General features: G+C 43.7%; 1 protein-coding gene across 4 annotated transcripts in view; it reads left to right on the top strand.

Annotated features, from left to right (window-relative positions):
- The first annotated feature begins 604 nt into the window (after window positions 1–604).
- Window positions 605–17996, top strand: part of LOC108697307 (vesicle transport through interaction with t-SNAREs homolog 1A) — a 154738-nt gene continuing 137346 nt past the window's right edge. Inside the window, exons 1-3 of one of the 4 annotated variants that reach the window (XM_018227231.2) lie at window positions 605–855; window positions 2522–2580; window positions 7109–7219. In XM_018227231.2, the coding sequence (XP_018082720.1) occupies window positions 762–855; window positions 2522–2580; window positions 7109–7219 (264 nt within the window). In that variant the 5' untranslated portion in view covers window positions 605–761. The remainder of the gene's footprint in view (window positions 856–2521; window positions 2581–7108; window positions 7220–17996) is intronic. The other 3 variants (XM_018227230.2, XM_018227229.2, XM_018227228.2) reach the window with 3 other exon arrangements.

The raw sequence follows: 17996 nt of genomic DNA, 5'->3' as shown, positions 1-17996 counted from the left end.
TCCAGTTTGCAATTTCAGCCATCTGGTTGCTAGGGTGCAAATTCCCCTAGCAACCATGCATTGATTTGAATAGGAGACTGGAATATGAATGGGCCTGAACAGAAAGATAAGTGACAGGGGCTGCACTTGCCCAGATCACATGACATGGGGGGGCACTGAGATACCTGGGGGGGCATCTTGTGGAGTGACATTTGCAGCTGACTGGTTGCTATGGGTTACTAGATCTAACTGACTGGGCTTATACTGCAGGGGATGTTTATTTGCAGGTTTATTGATGACATCCCTTTGGTTAAAGAGCAATAACCATGACTGAGAGCTGCACATAGAGGAGGAGGAGCAGGTATAATAGTGCCGTAAAGCGCTGGACAAGGGTATCTGCTCCCCCAGGGGTATGTGGCCTGTGGGCAGAGGAGCTGCACTTGCCCCACTCACTAAGGGCACATTACTAATGTGTAAGCAGGATGGGCGTAAACCTCACTGAGCTCCTCCCATGGGCGGGATGTATCTTGATGGACGTCTGTCCTCAGCCTTATACCTTCAGAGAGTGACGTTAAACCCCTCCCCTCGGTGGGAGCGGCCTCACTAAGGACTGCAGCTCATTCAATGGGGAAGTGAGTGACGCAGGTTCCGCCCAGGTGCGAGGCTGTTGCTTAGGAAGTGACGGTTGCTAAGGGCGCAGGGGGAGCGTTGAAGGTTCGGACCGCCGGAAGTGGTTGGAAAAAAGACTTCCGGCTGTCACTAGTCCACTGTTTTGGCGAAAGATGTCTGCTGAGTTGGAGGGTTACGAGCAGGATTATGCGGTGCTCACCGCCGAGATCACTGGCAGGATAGGGAAGGTCCCCCGGCTGGTGGGAGGTAAGTGGCCAATTGGGTGACAGTGTGTTTGTGGAGGGAAGAGTCACAGGCTGCTGGGCAAGGGGGCTTCACAAGTGTGAGGGGGCAGGGTAACTGCTGAGTTCAGGCATAGGATGGGTACAAGGTGGTCAGGAGAGTGGGTTTATGGGGTTTACCTTGACGTGGTATGGTGGCTTTTCAACTTTATGATCATAACTTTGTAACTAAAAAACCCCTGTTTTTGTAAACACATGCACTTGCATTTATACTGAATTACTTATGAGACAGGGGCCCAGGGAAGTGCATTGTAAGTAGCACTTCCATTATACTTAAATATACTTTGATTTAGCCTTAGGAGTGCTTCCACAACCCCCCAATTTTGGTCAGGAGAGTGGGACAGGTGAGTGGGAGGAGTAATGCACAAGAGAAGGAACAGGGAGGACAGGTGAGTGGGACAGTTGAGAGGGTGGGTAGAGACATGTGAGAGGTACAGGGTGGGCAGTAGGGAGAGGAGAGGAGGAAGGACAGACAGAGTATGAGACAGGTGAGAGGGAGCAGAGAGGGGACGGGCAGGGGAGAGAGTCAAGCAGAGGAGGAATTGGCACAAGGGTTAGTTTGTCACTGTGGCATTGCTGAAATGTCATTAAAGAGCAAGTACGGTAATATTCCATAGCAATATTCAAAGTAAAAGGACAAATACACCAAAACATACAGATTATGCACATACACCTGCTAATAACGGAGGGAAAGGGGGGCCTGGTGCTAAAAGCTGAGGATGAGACCCATCTCTGTTCCTCTCGTTTGTCTCTTTGTTGTAGGGGGGCTCTGTAATTGGTCCATGTACAGATGCCAGAACTTAGCGAGCCCCCCAATACAGGACCTCGATATTATTCACTGCCATTGCTTTTAAATCCATGTGATATCTCAGAGGTTATCTAAGAGTGGGAACTCTAGGTTACTTTCTCTCTCAGTGCAGTATTTGCTATAATGCAGGTGTGCCTAGAATCCAGTTGTGCTCATTGAGTAGTGCCTAATAACTGAAGCCCCTGTTCAACCCCCATGTAAATTTGACTTTCCTTGTCCTTTAAATCGATTTATTACATTTGCTCATATCTAAGCACGGAGAGCAGCAATAAAAACCTGGCAGCACAGGAATTCATAACTGTATTGAATGTGAGCAAATAGGTTAGATAAGATCTGTGGCAGTGAAGATGCCCCAGTAGCTCCCCATCTTTCTATCTGCTGATTCACTGCACATGCTCTGTGCTGCTGTCAGTTACTGAGCTCAGGGACCCACTCACAATATACAGTACATTATTTATATGATATAACAGGCACAATACAACCTCACCATGTTCTGATATTTCCCCCCCAACCCCTAAGCTCAGCTTCTCAGCAGCAGCCCTGAGCCCACTGAGCATGTGCAGTGCCGCTGACTCACAAAAGAGCTGAGATGAGGGGCAACACTGGTGGATTTGATCATTACTGTTATAGGGCTGTTGTACCTCTGGGATACTACAGTAAGTACAGTATATAAACTGGGTCAGCGCTGGTGGGCCCAGTCCTTTTAGGCCCTGCTGACCCTCTGCCCTCTGACCTCCCCCCAACCCCAATCGTTGCCACAAGAAGAGGAAACAAGTTATGTGTTAGGGGGCTCACTACTCACTATGTTATTGTGTATTTCCAGATGAAAAGAAGCTAATGATATTAAATGTAGAGAAGCAGCTGGATGAGGCCCGGGAACTGGTAAGTCACTGGAGCTCTTTTTTGCAGCACCAGTCACTCAACTCTGTATATATTTATGTGTATATATAGGGGAGGCTAATGGCTATGAACCCCATCATTCCAAGGGGCAGAAACACCATCCCACAATGAACTGGCCATCCCACCATATGAGCTTCTGTGTTGGCTGGATTGTATTCAGAGTGAAATCCCTGGACCCCTGGTGTATATCATAGTATCATAGGCTGCTCTTGCTGCAGTGCCGTGTGTCTGTAGAGTAAGGATAAGACCCCAACATCTAACTACCCTGAATATTATCATTAGTGGTGCTTGCGAAGCAAAGCATCACTACTGTTATCTTGCAAACTTATTTTTATTCTTCTTCCGTATGAAAGTTTGGCGCGTAACTAGTCCCGCACCGTTTGTCCTAGACCCATGAATGAGGTGTCAAATCGTGCGGCTTAATCGGGAATGGGGTGGTATGACTTTTCTAAGGGGTGGGTGGTTAATTGCCCCTTGCGGGGGCAATTAACCACCCCGAAAAGTCCCATAGATTAACATTGAGGCCAACTTTTGACGGATTCTAGCGCAGAGAGGGAATCTTGTAGAAACGTTAAATTTACCACATTTGAAGAGGTTTGCGACCTGTGTCAGATGATACCCCACACGAGGGTATAAGTTTTACCCCCGGGGCAGGAGAGGTCCCCAAATTTGCCCCATTGACTTATAATGGGGAATTTATCGAATAATTCGTTTGTCGCAGACCCATGAATGAGGTGTCAAACCGTTCAGCTTATTCGGGAATGGGGTGTTGTGACTTTTCTGTCCTATTTTGGGGACCCAAAAAAGTGAGCGGAGCCGCAAACAACCAATCAGATTTTCCCTACTGACTTCAATGAGAAAATGTAAACAGCTGTAATTCTCACAGTAATAAAGCCAGAGCTCCCAAACTTGGCACCGTGGGTCACAGGGTGACTGCGGCCAAAATTTACAAAAAGTGGGCGGAGTCTACAACAGCCAATCAAATTTCAGCCATTCAATTAAATAGGAAAATGTTAAACTGCTGCCGCTCTTAGACGGTTAATGGCAGGGTCCTCAAACTTGGCACAGTTGGTCACTGGGGGACTGGGATTAAAATTAAGAAAAGTGGGTGGAGCCAAAACCAACCAATCAGATTTGGTTTTAATGGGAAAAATTAAGAAGGCTGCCATTCTCTCAGTATTGATGTCAGGGACCTTGAATATCACAAATGTGGTCGCTGGGGGTTTCCACTTCAAGTTTAGAAAAAGTGGGCGGAGCCACCAACAACCAATCAAATTTCATTCATTGATTTTCAATAGAAAAAAATAGAAATGCTGCCATTTTTACACATTAAATGACAGCATTCCCAAACTTTGGCATGTTAGTCACTGAGTGACTGTGGTTCACAATTAGGAAAAAAAGGGGCGGGGCAACAACAGCCAATCAGATTTGGGCCTGAGTTTTGCCACGGCAAGCACCACTCACATTTTCTTCAGGAAATGTACCTCTCTAGTTGTTTTAACTAAAGTTGCTTGAAAATGACATTTTTGGGTGGAGTTTCCCTTTACACAAGCTGCATGTTTCTCCCTCCCTGATGCGTCATGTGACCACTGGAAAAAGCTGATCCATCAGATAATCTGACTCCCCCATGTGTAAAATAAGCAAATAGTGAAACATAACATTTTTAGGCCAATACAATCCACAGAATACTAATTTCTTGATTATTATCTATCTCACAGAGTCACCATCAGAGGGGTGCAGGGAGTAAGTTGGGGGGGGGGCAAGTGACACAAAGGTGCATTTGAGTGTGAGTAGGGTTTGGGGGGGAATTGTGGTCAGGGTTTTTGCATAATGGGGGTGTGGGGTTTGAGCACAATAGCACAACTTGCACTAACAGAGATGAATTTCCCAATTAAAACCAGGAAATGGATCTGTTAAAGTTACCCCATGTAACTGACTCACCTTACCTCATGGCCTGGTAATAGTAAGTGGGCAGGGACCCCAATTATTAGCCTGTTGGTCATCTATGCCCTGTTTGGTGGTGGACCCCACCAACAAGCAAATTGGAGCCCCAATTTAAAAAAAAATGCCCTTTGAATGCATGGGCTTCCAGATCTGCCCTGCCCCCTTTGCAACCCACTTATTATACTTTCAGATTTCTCAGGGCCCCTTCTGTCGTGGGGTCCCTGACTGGGATACCCACTGATGGCAGCCCTGTGTACCATAACCTGCAGGCACTTTGCATAGGAATGAATGGTGGGATTCCAAATGTTTTCTTATCCCTGATGGTGGCCCTTCATACAGACACTTATCATTCATTCCCATGCACATGTTTTCTTGTCCATCCCCTGTTCCCCCACTGATGGCAGCCCAGTGTATATGCTCCCAATTTCTTGGGGTTCTCTTTGCCAGGGGGCCTCTGCCCAATTACCTCCTGTACCCCCCCCCTTGATGGTGGCCCTGTATGGAATTAAGTGATGAAGTCTTAATCTGGTGCAGGGACAATCCCAACCAATATCTCTGTACTATGGATAGCAGTTGGGCTCAGAATTCAATGTTCCAATGCTCCACGTGGGTCAGTGCTGCAGAGTTGCAATGCAAGCTCCATGTCACGGCTGAATAGTAGTCGGTTTGGCACTGTGTGGCTGCTTGGGAACAGTCTGCATCATGTGCACATTAACCAGCCCTGAAGGGAAGATCAACAGAAGTTATGGACAGCACCATGTTTAACATGGAGGAGAGATGGAGGCTGCCGGGTCAGGCTATGGCTGCTGTATGTTAGGGCAGAGTTCCCATGCACAGGGTGCATCATTGAGTCAGAGCTAATAACCATGAGTGGGAATAATGACTCAGTAGATCACTAACTGGAACAACAAATCAACACTCCCATAGTCACTGACTTTCTCTGTGTTTTCTGCTAACGTCACTTAGTCCCACATCGTCTTGCAAAGCAAACAGGTCCGACTGTTCTGCACCACATGTCTCCTGTTACATTTCCTTTTCCATCTCAATGGGATCCCGTCTGGCATCTGCTTGGCTGCTTATATTCTTTGCACTGCTGATTCGGACTCCTAAAACAGTGCAGCAGAAGCCAGCTAAATTATTTCAAGAGTCGGAACCAGAGAAAAGAAAGGGACAAATGCTGCTTTTACATTTACAGTAGATTTTTTTATTTTAAGTTTTCATGTCCTTTAACAAGTCTCATTTTTTTTTTTGAATCCCACCACCCTAGTTCTTTTATTCTACAGCATTACCCCATGGGCTCCTTCTTCTCCATTATGAACATTATACCTCTGGATAACATATTATATATATATTATAATATAAAATACCCTCCTAATACCCCACTCATAAGTCCCTGCCCCAGAGAGAGAGAAAGTGCTTCTCAGCAACTAAGTGACCTTCAGAGGAGAATGTGAGAAGCAGGGGCAAGTTATACAGGTTGTAAGCTTTATATAATAAATAATATATATAACTAGAAGAATAAAAAAGCATCAGTTGTATGGCCCCCTTATATATTCAAATATATAGTGATCATATTCCCCCTTAAATGGGTTGTACACCTTTAAATTAACTGTTAGTATGATGTAGAGAAGGATATTCTGAGTTTTCATTTTCTATTATTTGTGGTTTTTGACTTATTTAGCTTTTTATTCAGCAGCTCTCCAGTTTGTAATTTCAGCCATCTGGTTGCTAGGGTCCAAATAGCAACCATGCACTGATGTGAATAAGAGACTGGAATATGAATAGGAGAGGCCTGAAAAAAAAAGATGAGGAATAAAAAGTAACAATCCATTTGTAGCCTTACAGAGCACTTATTTGATGATGGGGTCAGTGACCCCCATTTGAAAGCTGGAAAGAGTCAGAAGAGACAAATATCTCCTCTCACTGTGTCTTCAAATGCCAACAGAGCTGTATATATTTATCCCCATTCACTTGCTTCTGTTATTCTGATCATTGTTAAAGGGGAACTCCACCTAAACTCCACCTTAATAAAATAAAATCTAATCTCATCAACTTCCATCCATTGCTCATTCTCACTGGGTTCATTTTGGGGCACATTTACTAAGGATCGAATATCGAGGGTTAATTAACTCTCGATATTCGACCATCGAAGTAAAATCCTTCGACTTCGAATATCGAAGTTGAAGGATTTACCGCAAATACTTCGATCGAACGATTAAATCCTTCGAATCGAACGATTCAAAGGATTTTAATCCATCAATCGAAGGATTTTCCTTAGATCAAAAAAAGCATAGAAGGCTTATGGGGAAGGTCCCCATAGGCTAACATTGATGCTCGGTAGGTTTAAAGTGCCGAAGTAGGTAGTCAATTTTTTTTAAAGAGACATTTTGACTATCGAATAGTCAAACTATTTTTAGTTCGTTTCGAAGTTGAAGGTCGAAGTAGCCTAAAAGAAAACGTCGAAATTCGGAGTTTTTAAACTTCGAATCCTTCACTCGAGCTTAGTAAATGTGCCCCTAAGTGTCATGCTAATAAATTTAACCCTCTGTGTATTTCTCATTGGCAGTTGGAGCAGATGGACCTGGAGGTGCGCGAGATCCCAGTGCAGAGTCGCTCCATGTACAGTAACCGCATGCGCAGCTACAAGCAGGAGATGAGCAAACTGGACACCGATTTTGTGAGTTTTGTTGCAAATCAAGTTGTACCTACCCACCGCACATGTATGAGACAACACTGAGCAGTGAGAGAGAGAGGAATGGTTTAGTCACACTCTCTCTCACAGCACAAATAGGGAAAATAACATTCCTTATATATAAATAAAAGTTATATTTGATCAATAAATGCACCAGCAAAATGAGCTCATGTCTGAGGTATATTTTCCCTTAATGGTCCCAAAGTGAGACTCAGCTCTCACTAAAAGCAGCCTGTCTTCAGCAGAGCATTTGATTTAACCCTGTAGGTGCTGAGTTCAAGCTGTAATTCATAGTGGTGATACTTGGTACTGCAGCTGATTTATACTCCTACAGTTCATTGGTTTCTATCTGCCGTAATGTCTGACTGAAACCTGAATTGTCATTAGCTAAACAGTACTGCCCCTTTAACTACTGCACCCCCATACCCATGTTTCTACTGGCGTATACATATCTCTAACTCAGTGATCCCCAACCAGTGGCTCGTGAGCAACATGTTCCTCACCGACCCCTTGGATGTTGCTCTCGGTGACCTCAAAGCAGGTGATTTCAATTACTGGTTTGGAGACAAGTTTTGGTGCATAAAAACCAGTTGTACTGCCAAACAGAGTCTCCTGTAGCTGCAAGTCCACATAGGGGCCACCAATAGCCAATCTCAGCCCTTATGTGGCACCCCAGAAGCTTATTTAATGCTGATGTTGCTCCCCAACTCTTTTTGCAACTGATTGTGGCTCACTGGTTAAAAAGGTTGGGGACTCCTGCTCTAACTGTATTTGGGGTGAGTGCTTATTTGTACCCTGGGTACCCCTGGAACTATAGCAGGGTGACTGTTACCCCAATGTTTCTATATATCTGTAACCTTGTTATGAGCTAAGGGGGCCCAGTCTGAAGGTCAGTTAGGGGGAGATTTGGGGTGAGTGCTTATTTGTGCCCTGGGTACCCCTGGAACTATAGCAGGGTGACACCCCCAATGTTTCTATATATCTGTAACCTTGTTATGAGCTAAGGGGGCCCAGTCTGAAGGTCAGTTAGGGGGAGATTTGGGGTGAGTGTTTATTTGTACCCTGGGTACCCCTGGAACTATAGCAGGGTGACACCCCAATGTTTCTATATATCTGTAACCTTGTTATGAGCTAAGGGGGCCCAGTCTGAAGGTCAGTTAGGGGGAGATTTGGGGTGAGTGTTTATTTGTACCCTGGGTATGAGCTAAGGGGGCCCAGTTAGAGTTAAGTGATAGTTTCTTTAGATAAAATGCACAAATAGTGAGTGAAAATTAACTCCATGCTGTCAGTGCTGGGCGCTGGGTATGATGTGAGCCAATCAGTTTTGTGCAGTGTTTGTGTCCCATACAAAAGCCAACTGGAGGTAATACTCAGTGATAGACACTAGGTGGCACTGTTGCTGTTCTGTTTTTAAATATGGAAAAAGCGTGATTTGCCTTTGACTAAATGTGACTGATCTGATGAATTATATATTTCAGGCAGGATTTGCATCGCTATATTGGCTGAATGTTTTATTAACCATCCCAGTGCAACTGTCAGCCTATTAAACAGATCCAGTGGTGCCCGTGTAGAGAAAGACCCCAGAATAAATCCATTTTGGCAAATTGTGTTCCTGGCTGTTTAATTATCTCTCCCTTTCATGTCGCTTGTATTTTTCCCTGCAATCTGCCGAGATGCCGAAATTACCGGCGTGTTGGGCTCAGAAACAGCCAGGATATTAATAAAACTGAACTTGTTAACGGATTTTCTAGCGACTGCAGAAAATTCTGTGTTTGAGAGATAAACGTTGATCCGCATCCCATTGTCAGGGCATTTCTGTACATTTGGGGTGTTATGCTGTGTATGTAGATTTTGGGTTCCCTTTTATCATGTGACACATTTAGGTATTGTGGGTGATGACAGGGGACGTGGGTGCAGGACGGGACCCAGGGTATACAAAGGACAAGTTAAACTATAAAGGCAGAATATTAGTAATTAGAATGAGAATTGCCATAATTTGAGTTTCACAATAATCGGATAATTAGGGCAGTCAGCGAGCGGGGTGTATTGGGTTTGTATGATATAAAGGAACAGGTGACTGTGCCCCGGGGCTCCTCGGTGTATCGGATCAGTACGGGGCTGTGTATAAACTGGGCCTGACAGACACAAACCAATAAAGACAATTTGACTGGAGGAGAGAGAAGTTTCCCTGACACATTCGCTGTCTGTGTTTAGTTTATCAGTCGGCGCAGTGACATCTGATTGTCAGCTCCTGCTATTAATCTGGGCTTAGAAATGATACGTGTCGCATTTAGGGCTGATGAAAGCCGATGGCACCCAGTGACAGGCCCCGCTCCAAAGAACGTGTAGGTGACAATGTCGCACCCACCTTCCCACTCGCACTCATAGGAAATGACAGGACAAATCAGAGTGTCAGTCTCACCGGCGCCGCTGCCTTACGCATTCCATGTCGCAAAACAAATATCACCAGGAAATGCATCTTATTTTTATTGGGTTCCCAAAAAAAAGACAGACAATTAGAGATTTATGGGAAGAACCAGAATGAATTTACATGGACACACTAAGCTGGCTGCATAGAGTCTTATTCATTAAAGGGATTCTGCCATGATTTCATGATGTAGTTTTTATTTCTAAATAACACTGTTTACACTGCAAATAATTCACTGTACAATATAAAATGTCATTTCTGAAGCAGCAAGTGTATTTAGTTGTAATATTGGTGTGTAGGTGCATCTCAGCTCATTTTGCCTGGTCATGTGATTTCAGAAAGAGCCAGCACTTTAGGATGGAACTGCTTTCTGACAGGCTGTTGTTTCTCCTACTCAATGTAACTGAATGTGTCTCAGTGGGACCTGGATTTTACTATTGAGTGCTGTTCTTAGATCTACCAGGCAGCTGTTATCTTGTGTTAGGGAGCTGCTATCTGGTTACCTTCCCATTGTTCTGTTGTTAGGCTGCTGGGGGGAAAGGGAGGGGTGATATCACTCCAACTTGCAGTACAGCAGTAAAGAGTGACTGAAATCAGAGCACAAGTCACATGACTGGGGGCAGTTGGGAAACTGACAATATGTCTAGCCCCATATCAGATTTTAAAATTAAATATAAAAAAATCTGTTTGCTCTTTTGAGAAATGGATTTCAGTGCAGAATTCTGCTGGAGCAGCACTATTAACTGATGTTTTCTCTTGACAGTGACCCTTTAGAGGTATTTGTTTTAAAACCAGTGCATCTGGGTCTCGGGTCTGCCCAACTCTTCCAGCACTGCCCGACTATACTTCCACCTCTTCTGAATAGAGCTCCGGGGGTCCTGCAATGGGCGGTCTCACTAGACGCAGTGCACTTATACATAGGGCTCATTTTGATGGATCTAATGACATCTGGTTCATGAAGATTCTCGGTTTTCCGTTCTATTTTAACAATTGCATCGGGGCATCTTCTCCTGCCAACTGCAATTACGCTTGAATTAGGAAAAAAATTTATACTCGTGTGGGATCCGTTTTCCAGAAACCCGTTCTCCAGAAAGCGTATTATGTAAAGGCCGTCTCCCATAGACTCCATTTTATCCAAATAATCCAAGTTTTTTTAAAATGATTTCCTTTTTCTGTGTAATAATAAAACAGTCGCTTGTACTTGATCCCAACTAAGATATAATTAATCCTTATTGGAAGCAAAACCAGCCTATTGGGTTTATTTAATGTTTACATGATTTTCTAGTAGACTTAAGGTATGAATTACGGATTCTGCCTATGACTAAGTGCTGGGTAAGCATGAAACGCGTTAGGCGTTAGAGGGGATATTTTTCATGTTTTTTAACTATTGATGTAAATAAAGTATATATTTTTTACTTACTAGCATGCCTTGGAGAAATTATTGCGTAAATAAATTACGGAAAGACCTGTTATATGGAAATCCCCAGGTCCGAGTATTCTGGATAACAGATCCCATACCTGTAAAAATTATAGCTGCCAGGTCAGTAATTTAACCTAAAATGCTCTACATGAGCCATGCTTACCCAGTCACACAGTGGGCACATCTATTCCTGGTTAAACCACCAAGGGAATGAGCCATATCATACTCATTGGATCCCTTGGCCACGGGGCTTACAGTCCATACATACAGAGGCCCTATGGAGATTTTCCAGTTAATGCAGTTTATATCTGACTGGGCATTAAATTGCTGATTTGCACAAGAGTCACAGGTTTAGATCAGGGGTTCCCAACTTTTTTTACCCTTGAGCAACATTCAGATGTAAAAAGAGTTGGGGAGCAACGCAAGCATGAAAAATGTTCTTGGGGTGCCAAATAAGGGCTGTGATTGGCTATTTGGCCCACAGGAGACTCTACTTGTCACTATACTTAGTTTTTATGCAATTACAACTCTGGAATTCAAAAATAAGCCACTGCTTGAGGCCACTGAGAGCAACATCCAAGGGGTTGGAGAGCAACATGTTACTCGTAAGATACTGGTTGGGGAGGGATCACTGGTTTAGACTGATGGCACATGGGGAATGTTGTTGGTGGAAAACTGGGGCCCAAGTGCATCTGTCCGTCTGTCCCCATTTAATGGTGATTGCCATGTAGGGGGGAGAGCAAGTGACTGAGGCTGTACCCATGAAGTCAATCACATACAGGGCATTTTGGCATTTGCCGCCATCCAATGGAATGCCCAGAATGTGCCGTGTGCCATTGTGCTGATGGGAAGCTCTTGGGCATGACATGTTTCTAAAGCAATGACATGTCTGTAGTCTTTCCTTCTCTCTGTCGGACAAATCGTCTGTCTGTCCAATTGTACACATGTTCCGACACAAGTCCATGACCCAGATCCAGGGTTTTCTTTTGTAGCGTTGGTGCCGAAGTTCCATCGGAATATTGAGCCGCGTTTCGCACGTTGCCATTAATGAGATGCTCATTTTTATAATGGGGCCGCGAGCTGCGAGCGTGGGGGTCCCTCTGGGAGACGCACAATGTATTTTATTCCTCTGTAACTAAGTATTGTTCTGGCTCCTCTCCTTGATTGGCCCAGAAATAGCAATCAGCTGGGGCCCGGGCTGACATGCCTCGTAGCCATGCCTTTTATCTGCGAGATGACTATCAACATTGTATGCTTCCTAATGGAAGAGTCATTTAATGAAATCTATTGGGTAAACACACTTCAGATGTTCAAAGGAGGTGACAACATTTTCGCTGGCAGCCAAGACCTGGCTGGTTTCCAGTCGCCTGGAGCTGTAGGCACAGAACATGGAGAGAGGCTCTTTAAATAGGATTCTTTCTCTGCCTCTACTTTCCCCTCAATTCCCACATTTTGTGCCGTATTGGCATCTCTTGTCCTCTTCTTCGTACCCTTCTCTAGCGACACACAGGGTCATGAACAAAATTAGGGGGATTGATGTACAGATATTACTATACGCACCGTGCAAATCGCAGGGTCCACTCAACAAAATACAAGTCCTAAGCCAAATTTAAATCTCGGGGCCCCAAAGCTTGTGCAGAACTGAAACAAACAGGCTTCCCCTTTAGCCAACATGAACCAGACAGGCCAGTAGGATTTTAGCAGAAAATGGATTAATCCCACAAATACGATTGTTATGGGAAATACAAATTGGGTGCTGTATTAACCCCAGACATGCCTAAGGTCACTGTATAAAATGATTATTAACTCCAGACATTGTATAAACCCCAGACCTTCTGTTACGTTCACTTCAGAGCATAGGTAATGAACTCTGGATTAAGCCCAGACATGAAAGTGGATAACGAACACTGCACTGACCCCAGGGATTCTGTTACGATCTTTGTAGAAAATGGCTAAATCATACAAATGCCAGTAAGATTTGTACAGGTAATGGATATTGAGTACAGTATTAACCCCACACACGCCAGTAAGGTCAACGTAGAAAATAATGAACACTTGGTTAAACCAAGACATGCCACTAAAATCATCGCAGAAATCTGATAATGACATTACATTAACCGCAGACATTCCAGTAAAATGGATAATACGAATTGTATTAACCACAAAAATGCCAGTAAGATCACTGCAAAAATGGATAATAAGCAATTCTTTAACTACAGACATACTGTTAAAAATCATTGCAGAAAACGTATTAACTCCATATATCCAATTAAAGATTGCCACAGATTATGCCTAAAAAAGCCATGCATTAACCTTCTGCAATTCTAGTAAAATCATTGCAGCAAAGTGATTGGAGCAATGCATTAACCCCAGACATGCCAGTAAGGTCACTGCAGTACATGCATTTAGTGTACTGGATTAACCCAAACATGCCAGAATGATCACTGCAGAAACTGCATAATAAATTCAGTGGAATAACACAGGACCAACTTCATATAATTTAAAGGTACAGTATCTTTTTTGCCAATTGTCCTTCAGCAACTCCCAACAACTGCTAAGCATCCATCTATGCCCTTATTCTATCCCACCCAGACTACTGCAACATATTACTAACTAATCTGTTCAGTCTTAATCTCCTGCTGCACTCTTTAATGAGAACCTACACCTTCCAGTCACCCCTTCACCCTAAATCTCTTCATTTATGTCTCCATATATCCTTGGTCATGTTGTCCATTCCTTTCAAAGCCGACAACGTTTCATCCCACCCTCACGCTATAAACTCTTCTCCATTCCGTTGCTGAATTTCACCATAAGGAACATTCCTTTGGCCTCTTCAGAACTAAACTCAGATCATGAAACAGTGGCACAGTATGTAATTGATCTTGGTACTGATGGACCAGTGCCCCACTTATTACCATGGGCCTATACTTTACTCACCCACTTAGACTGTAAGCTCTGTGGGCTAGGGACCTCCTCCCCAGATTATCATGTGCCAGTTTCTGTATAAGAGACCAGACTAGCAGGTTCCATTAGTCCTAACCGGACCTATTAAGCACAGTCGTTCCAGCCATCTGTTTAACTGGAGGTTTCTGTTCCGGGGGTTCGGCTCTTTATGAAATGTTCAAGTTTAATTTAAATAAATTGCTGTTCGACTCCCCATAAATCATGTGCTGCGCCTGACGGGCGCTCGGTCGAGAGTTCAGCAGTGTCTGCGCATCATTATGGGAACAGTGAGTCATAATTTCATCCCGTATCCATCAAGCAATTATCCCTTCCTCTCGTCGCATATATCTGCATATTAATTGCACCTTCCTAATAAGGGAGGGGAGACCCTTGAAGTGCTAAACAATTTGTCATGATCCCTGGTGACAGCAAAGAGGCCAGACAGTTACACGAATGGCACAATTGGGAGACGAATGGGATTTTATTCATCCGTGTTATGTTGGAAAAGAGGGAGGGGCTTATCCTAATTTAGCGCAGGTACGTCTCCCCCTTCCCCATGTGCGGTATATCCGAGAAGCAGCGTTTGGGCCACCGACATGTGAATACTGAATATTCCACCGAATACTGAACTGAATCTGATGCAAATTTGCATATTCAAATTTGAGGGGAAAAATTGGGCACAATTTGTCACGAGCTTTGAAGTCACATGATTTGTATTCAGCTTCTGCTGAAGATTTAGAATTTGGCCAAACAAGTGCCAAACCTGGTGTAACCCTGGAGTCCTTTGTGGGTCCGTTTCCTTGAACCCCAACCCTCAACACACAGTTTTATCCACTTGGACCTGCTAATCAACCCACATCTGCTTTACCCACAGCCTGTCCTGCCACCCATTGGCCACCATGGAACCAGACATGATGTCACTGCACATGATGTCATTGTTATCAGAAAGTGATGTCCAAACGGGTGAAGAAAAATCTAAAAAATGGATAAAATTAAATTATATTGAGACCTTCAGGCCCACCAGCCACAAACCCTGATCTTTGAGTTTTTAGAGAAAAACCAATTGAGATATCACTTTAATATTTTGTAGGTCCCATGGTCCATGTCTTGCTCAGAATATTATTTGGCAGGGGCGCAGTCATGTGACCAAGCTGTAAACCTGGGGTCCCCAGTATGTGATAGTGACGGGGCCACATTCTAACATGCACACCGGCTGCTCATATTGTTTTTTTTGGGGGGGGGGAGTAGAAAGAAGGAAGGGGTTGTGCCTTGGTAGCGCCCGAGGGCTAATATGTTGGTTGGCACATGAAGGGCTGCCGGGGAATTCGGCTGAGACAGACAATGAAGGAAATAGCAGGAATGTATTACAAAGCTCATGTAATGAGGGGCCTTTTGGGCCGAGAGGAGAATATGTTCCGTGTCAGGCTGCGGGTGCTGCCATTGAGCTGTGTGATACAGACGTGATCCCAATCACCATGCTTTGGGATATTAGAGATCTAATGAGGAATAAAGGGTCTATTCTCTGGCCCCTTACACATTAGCTCTATGGGTTACACATCCTTTGTGAAACCTATTGCAGTCTTGGGATAAGCACCACTTACCTGCCAGCCACTTAAAATCCATTAGATCAGCCAGGAATAGAATCGACATTGTGCACCAACTGCACGGCAATCACATTTCAATGTGGCCCTTGAGCTCTAATAAATGCACTGCTGTGAAAGCTGTACATTCAGACACCCACCGCTCTCCATTGTTTGCTGCGTGATGATAGCGACCAGGTAAGTGTGCGGCCCAATGGGAAGCCTTAACTGCCCGGTGTTTAGAGGACAGTCCTTTTGGTCCTCATCCTTTTTCTCTGCTTCTGACTCTTGAAACAATGTAGCAAAGCCTTCTTCTATTGCATTGCTGTAGGAGTCAGAACCAGCAGTGCAGAAAATATAAACAGACATACATACATTTACACATAACATCATTTTTTTTTTTTTTTGCAAAAAAACAAAACCCTAAAAGCTTTGTGTGCAGTTCCCCTTTAAGAAGAGTAAGACGGCAGTTGGGATCAGATAACCGTAACATTTACTGCTGATACAAGATACTAATTGTATTGTAATTCTCCAGATAATCATCAAAGGCCTTTCTAAAGGCAAACTGTTAATTGTAGTGAATAATGGAGCAGTGCTAGGGATGTGGTACCCCAACATGCAGCTAGGTGGCAGCAGAGATCTGCTGTATAATTATTGTATTTATGAAAAGCTACAAAACACACATATATCTATCACCAGCTATTTGTATAGTGAGATTGTGTGTGAATAATATCTGCATTAGAATGTAAGCTCCACTGGTGCAGCAAACACAAAAGAGTTTCAGCCCAGTAAACCACTAACAATTTATTCTTAGTGTCTCTTAACCTTGTAGTTGTAACTGTTCCAAAATTCCAATGGGACCATGATTTATATTGCTACCATTTGTTAGGGTGCATACGTTACTACCTGCCCTCTGGCTCATTTTAAGTTGGTTATAATAAGATTCAGTTAAAGAAATATGATGAATTTGGTTCTTTGCAGTTGGGTTCTTGATATATGGTCTGAACTAGTCACTGAAAGTGTCACTATATCTCTGGGAACCAGAGCACTGATAGGCCAGGTTTTGGGGCTCCCATCAGTGCCAATAGCAATGGGATAGTACAGAAATAATGTAAGTATATGGGACCAGGGAACCTGCTGGTTTGGTGGGTGAGTGGGATCATCAGCTGCTGCCGAATTATTCTCGTTTACCCAAATAAGGGGCAGATCACCAGAATGATAATTCAGAATTTAGGCAGTGAGTTCTTTGTAGGGAAATGAGACCTACAGGTTCCCCAGCAGGAGGCCGAGTTCCTCTTTACTGTTGGGGGGCTGTAGGATAATTGTCCTTGTGGGGTCCTTTGTTCACTGACAGCAGCTGTCTAGTGGTAGCCTCAATCTGGCCCAGTGTGCACCCCTACATAGGATCTCTTTGTACTCACTGACCAGCCGCACTGTATTGGGTCCCAGCACAGTAACGAGGGAAATAAAGTCGTTATTAGATTTATAGGGAGATTTGAGAAACATACATTTACTGTAACAAATAGATATTGACAGCTGCCCATAGAAGGGGTTCTATTTGCACTGCTGTTCTACATAAACACAATAAATAGGACTTTTTGGAGCTTTATTCCGCCTGTTCCTTAAAGGGATCCTGTCATCGGAAAACATGTTTTTTTCAAAACACATCAGTTAATAGTGCTGCTCCAGCAGAATTCTGCACTGAAATCCATTTCTCAAAAGAGCAAACTGATTTTTTTATATTCAATTTTGAAATCTGACATGGGGCTAGATAATTTGTCAAATTCCCAGCTGCCCCTGGTCATGTGACTTGTGCCTGCACTTTAGGAGAGAAATGCTTTCTGGCAGGCTGCTGTTTTTCCTTCTCAATGTAACTGAATGTGTCTCAGTGGGACCTGGATTTTACTATTGAGTGTTGTTCTTAGATCTACCAGGCAGCTGTTATCTTGTGTTAGGGAGCTGCTATCTGGTTACCTTCCCATTGTTCTGTTGTTTGGCTGCTGGGGGTGGGGAGATAACACTCCAACTTGCAGTACAGCAGTAAAGAGTGATTGAAGTTTATCAGAGCACAAGTCACATGACTTGGGGCAGCTGGGAAATTGACAATATGTCTAGCCCCATGTCAGATTTCAAAATTGAATAAAAAAAAAAAATCTGTGCTCTTTTGAGAAATGTATTTCTGTGCAGAATTCTGCTGGAACAGCACTATTACCTGATTCATTTTGAAAAAAATTTTTTTCCCCATGACAGTATCCCTTTAACTAAAAATAAGGATATAAACAGCCAATTAGTTTGATTGCTTAGGGCAGAGGCTGAGGGGAGATTTGTCACCCAAGATAAAAATGGTTGACTGAGGGCCACAAATCTACCCAAAATGCCTCTCCATTGGAA

The sequence above is a fragment of the Xenopus laevis genome, chromosome 7S (genome assembly GCF_017654675.1).
Source record: "Xenopus laevis strain J_2021 chromosome 7S, Xenopus_laevis_v10.1, whole genome shotgun sequence".
Lineage (NCBI taxonomy): Eukaryota > Metazoa > Chordata > Amphibia > Anura > Pipidae > Xenopus > Xenopus laevis.
The sequence above is the reverse complement of the archived record's forward strand: the minus strand, read 5'-3'. Positions and strand labels throughout refer to the sequence as shown.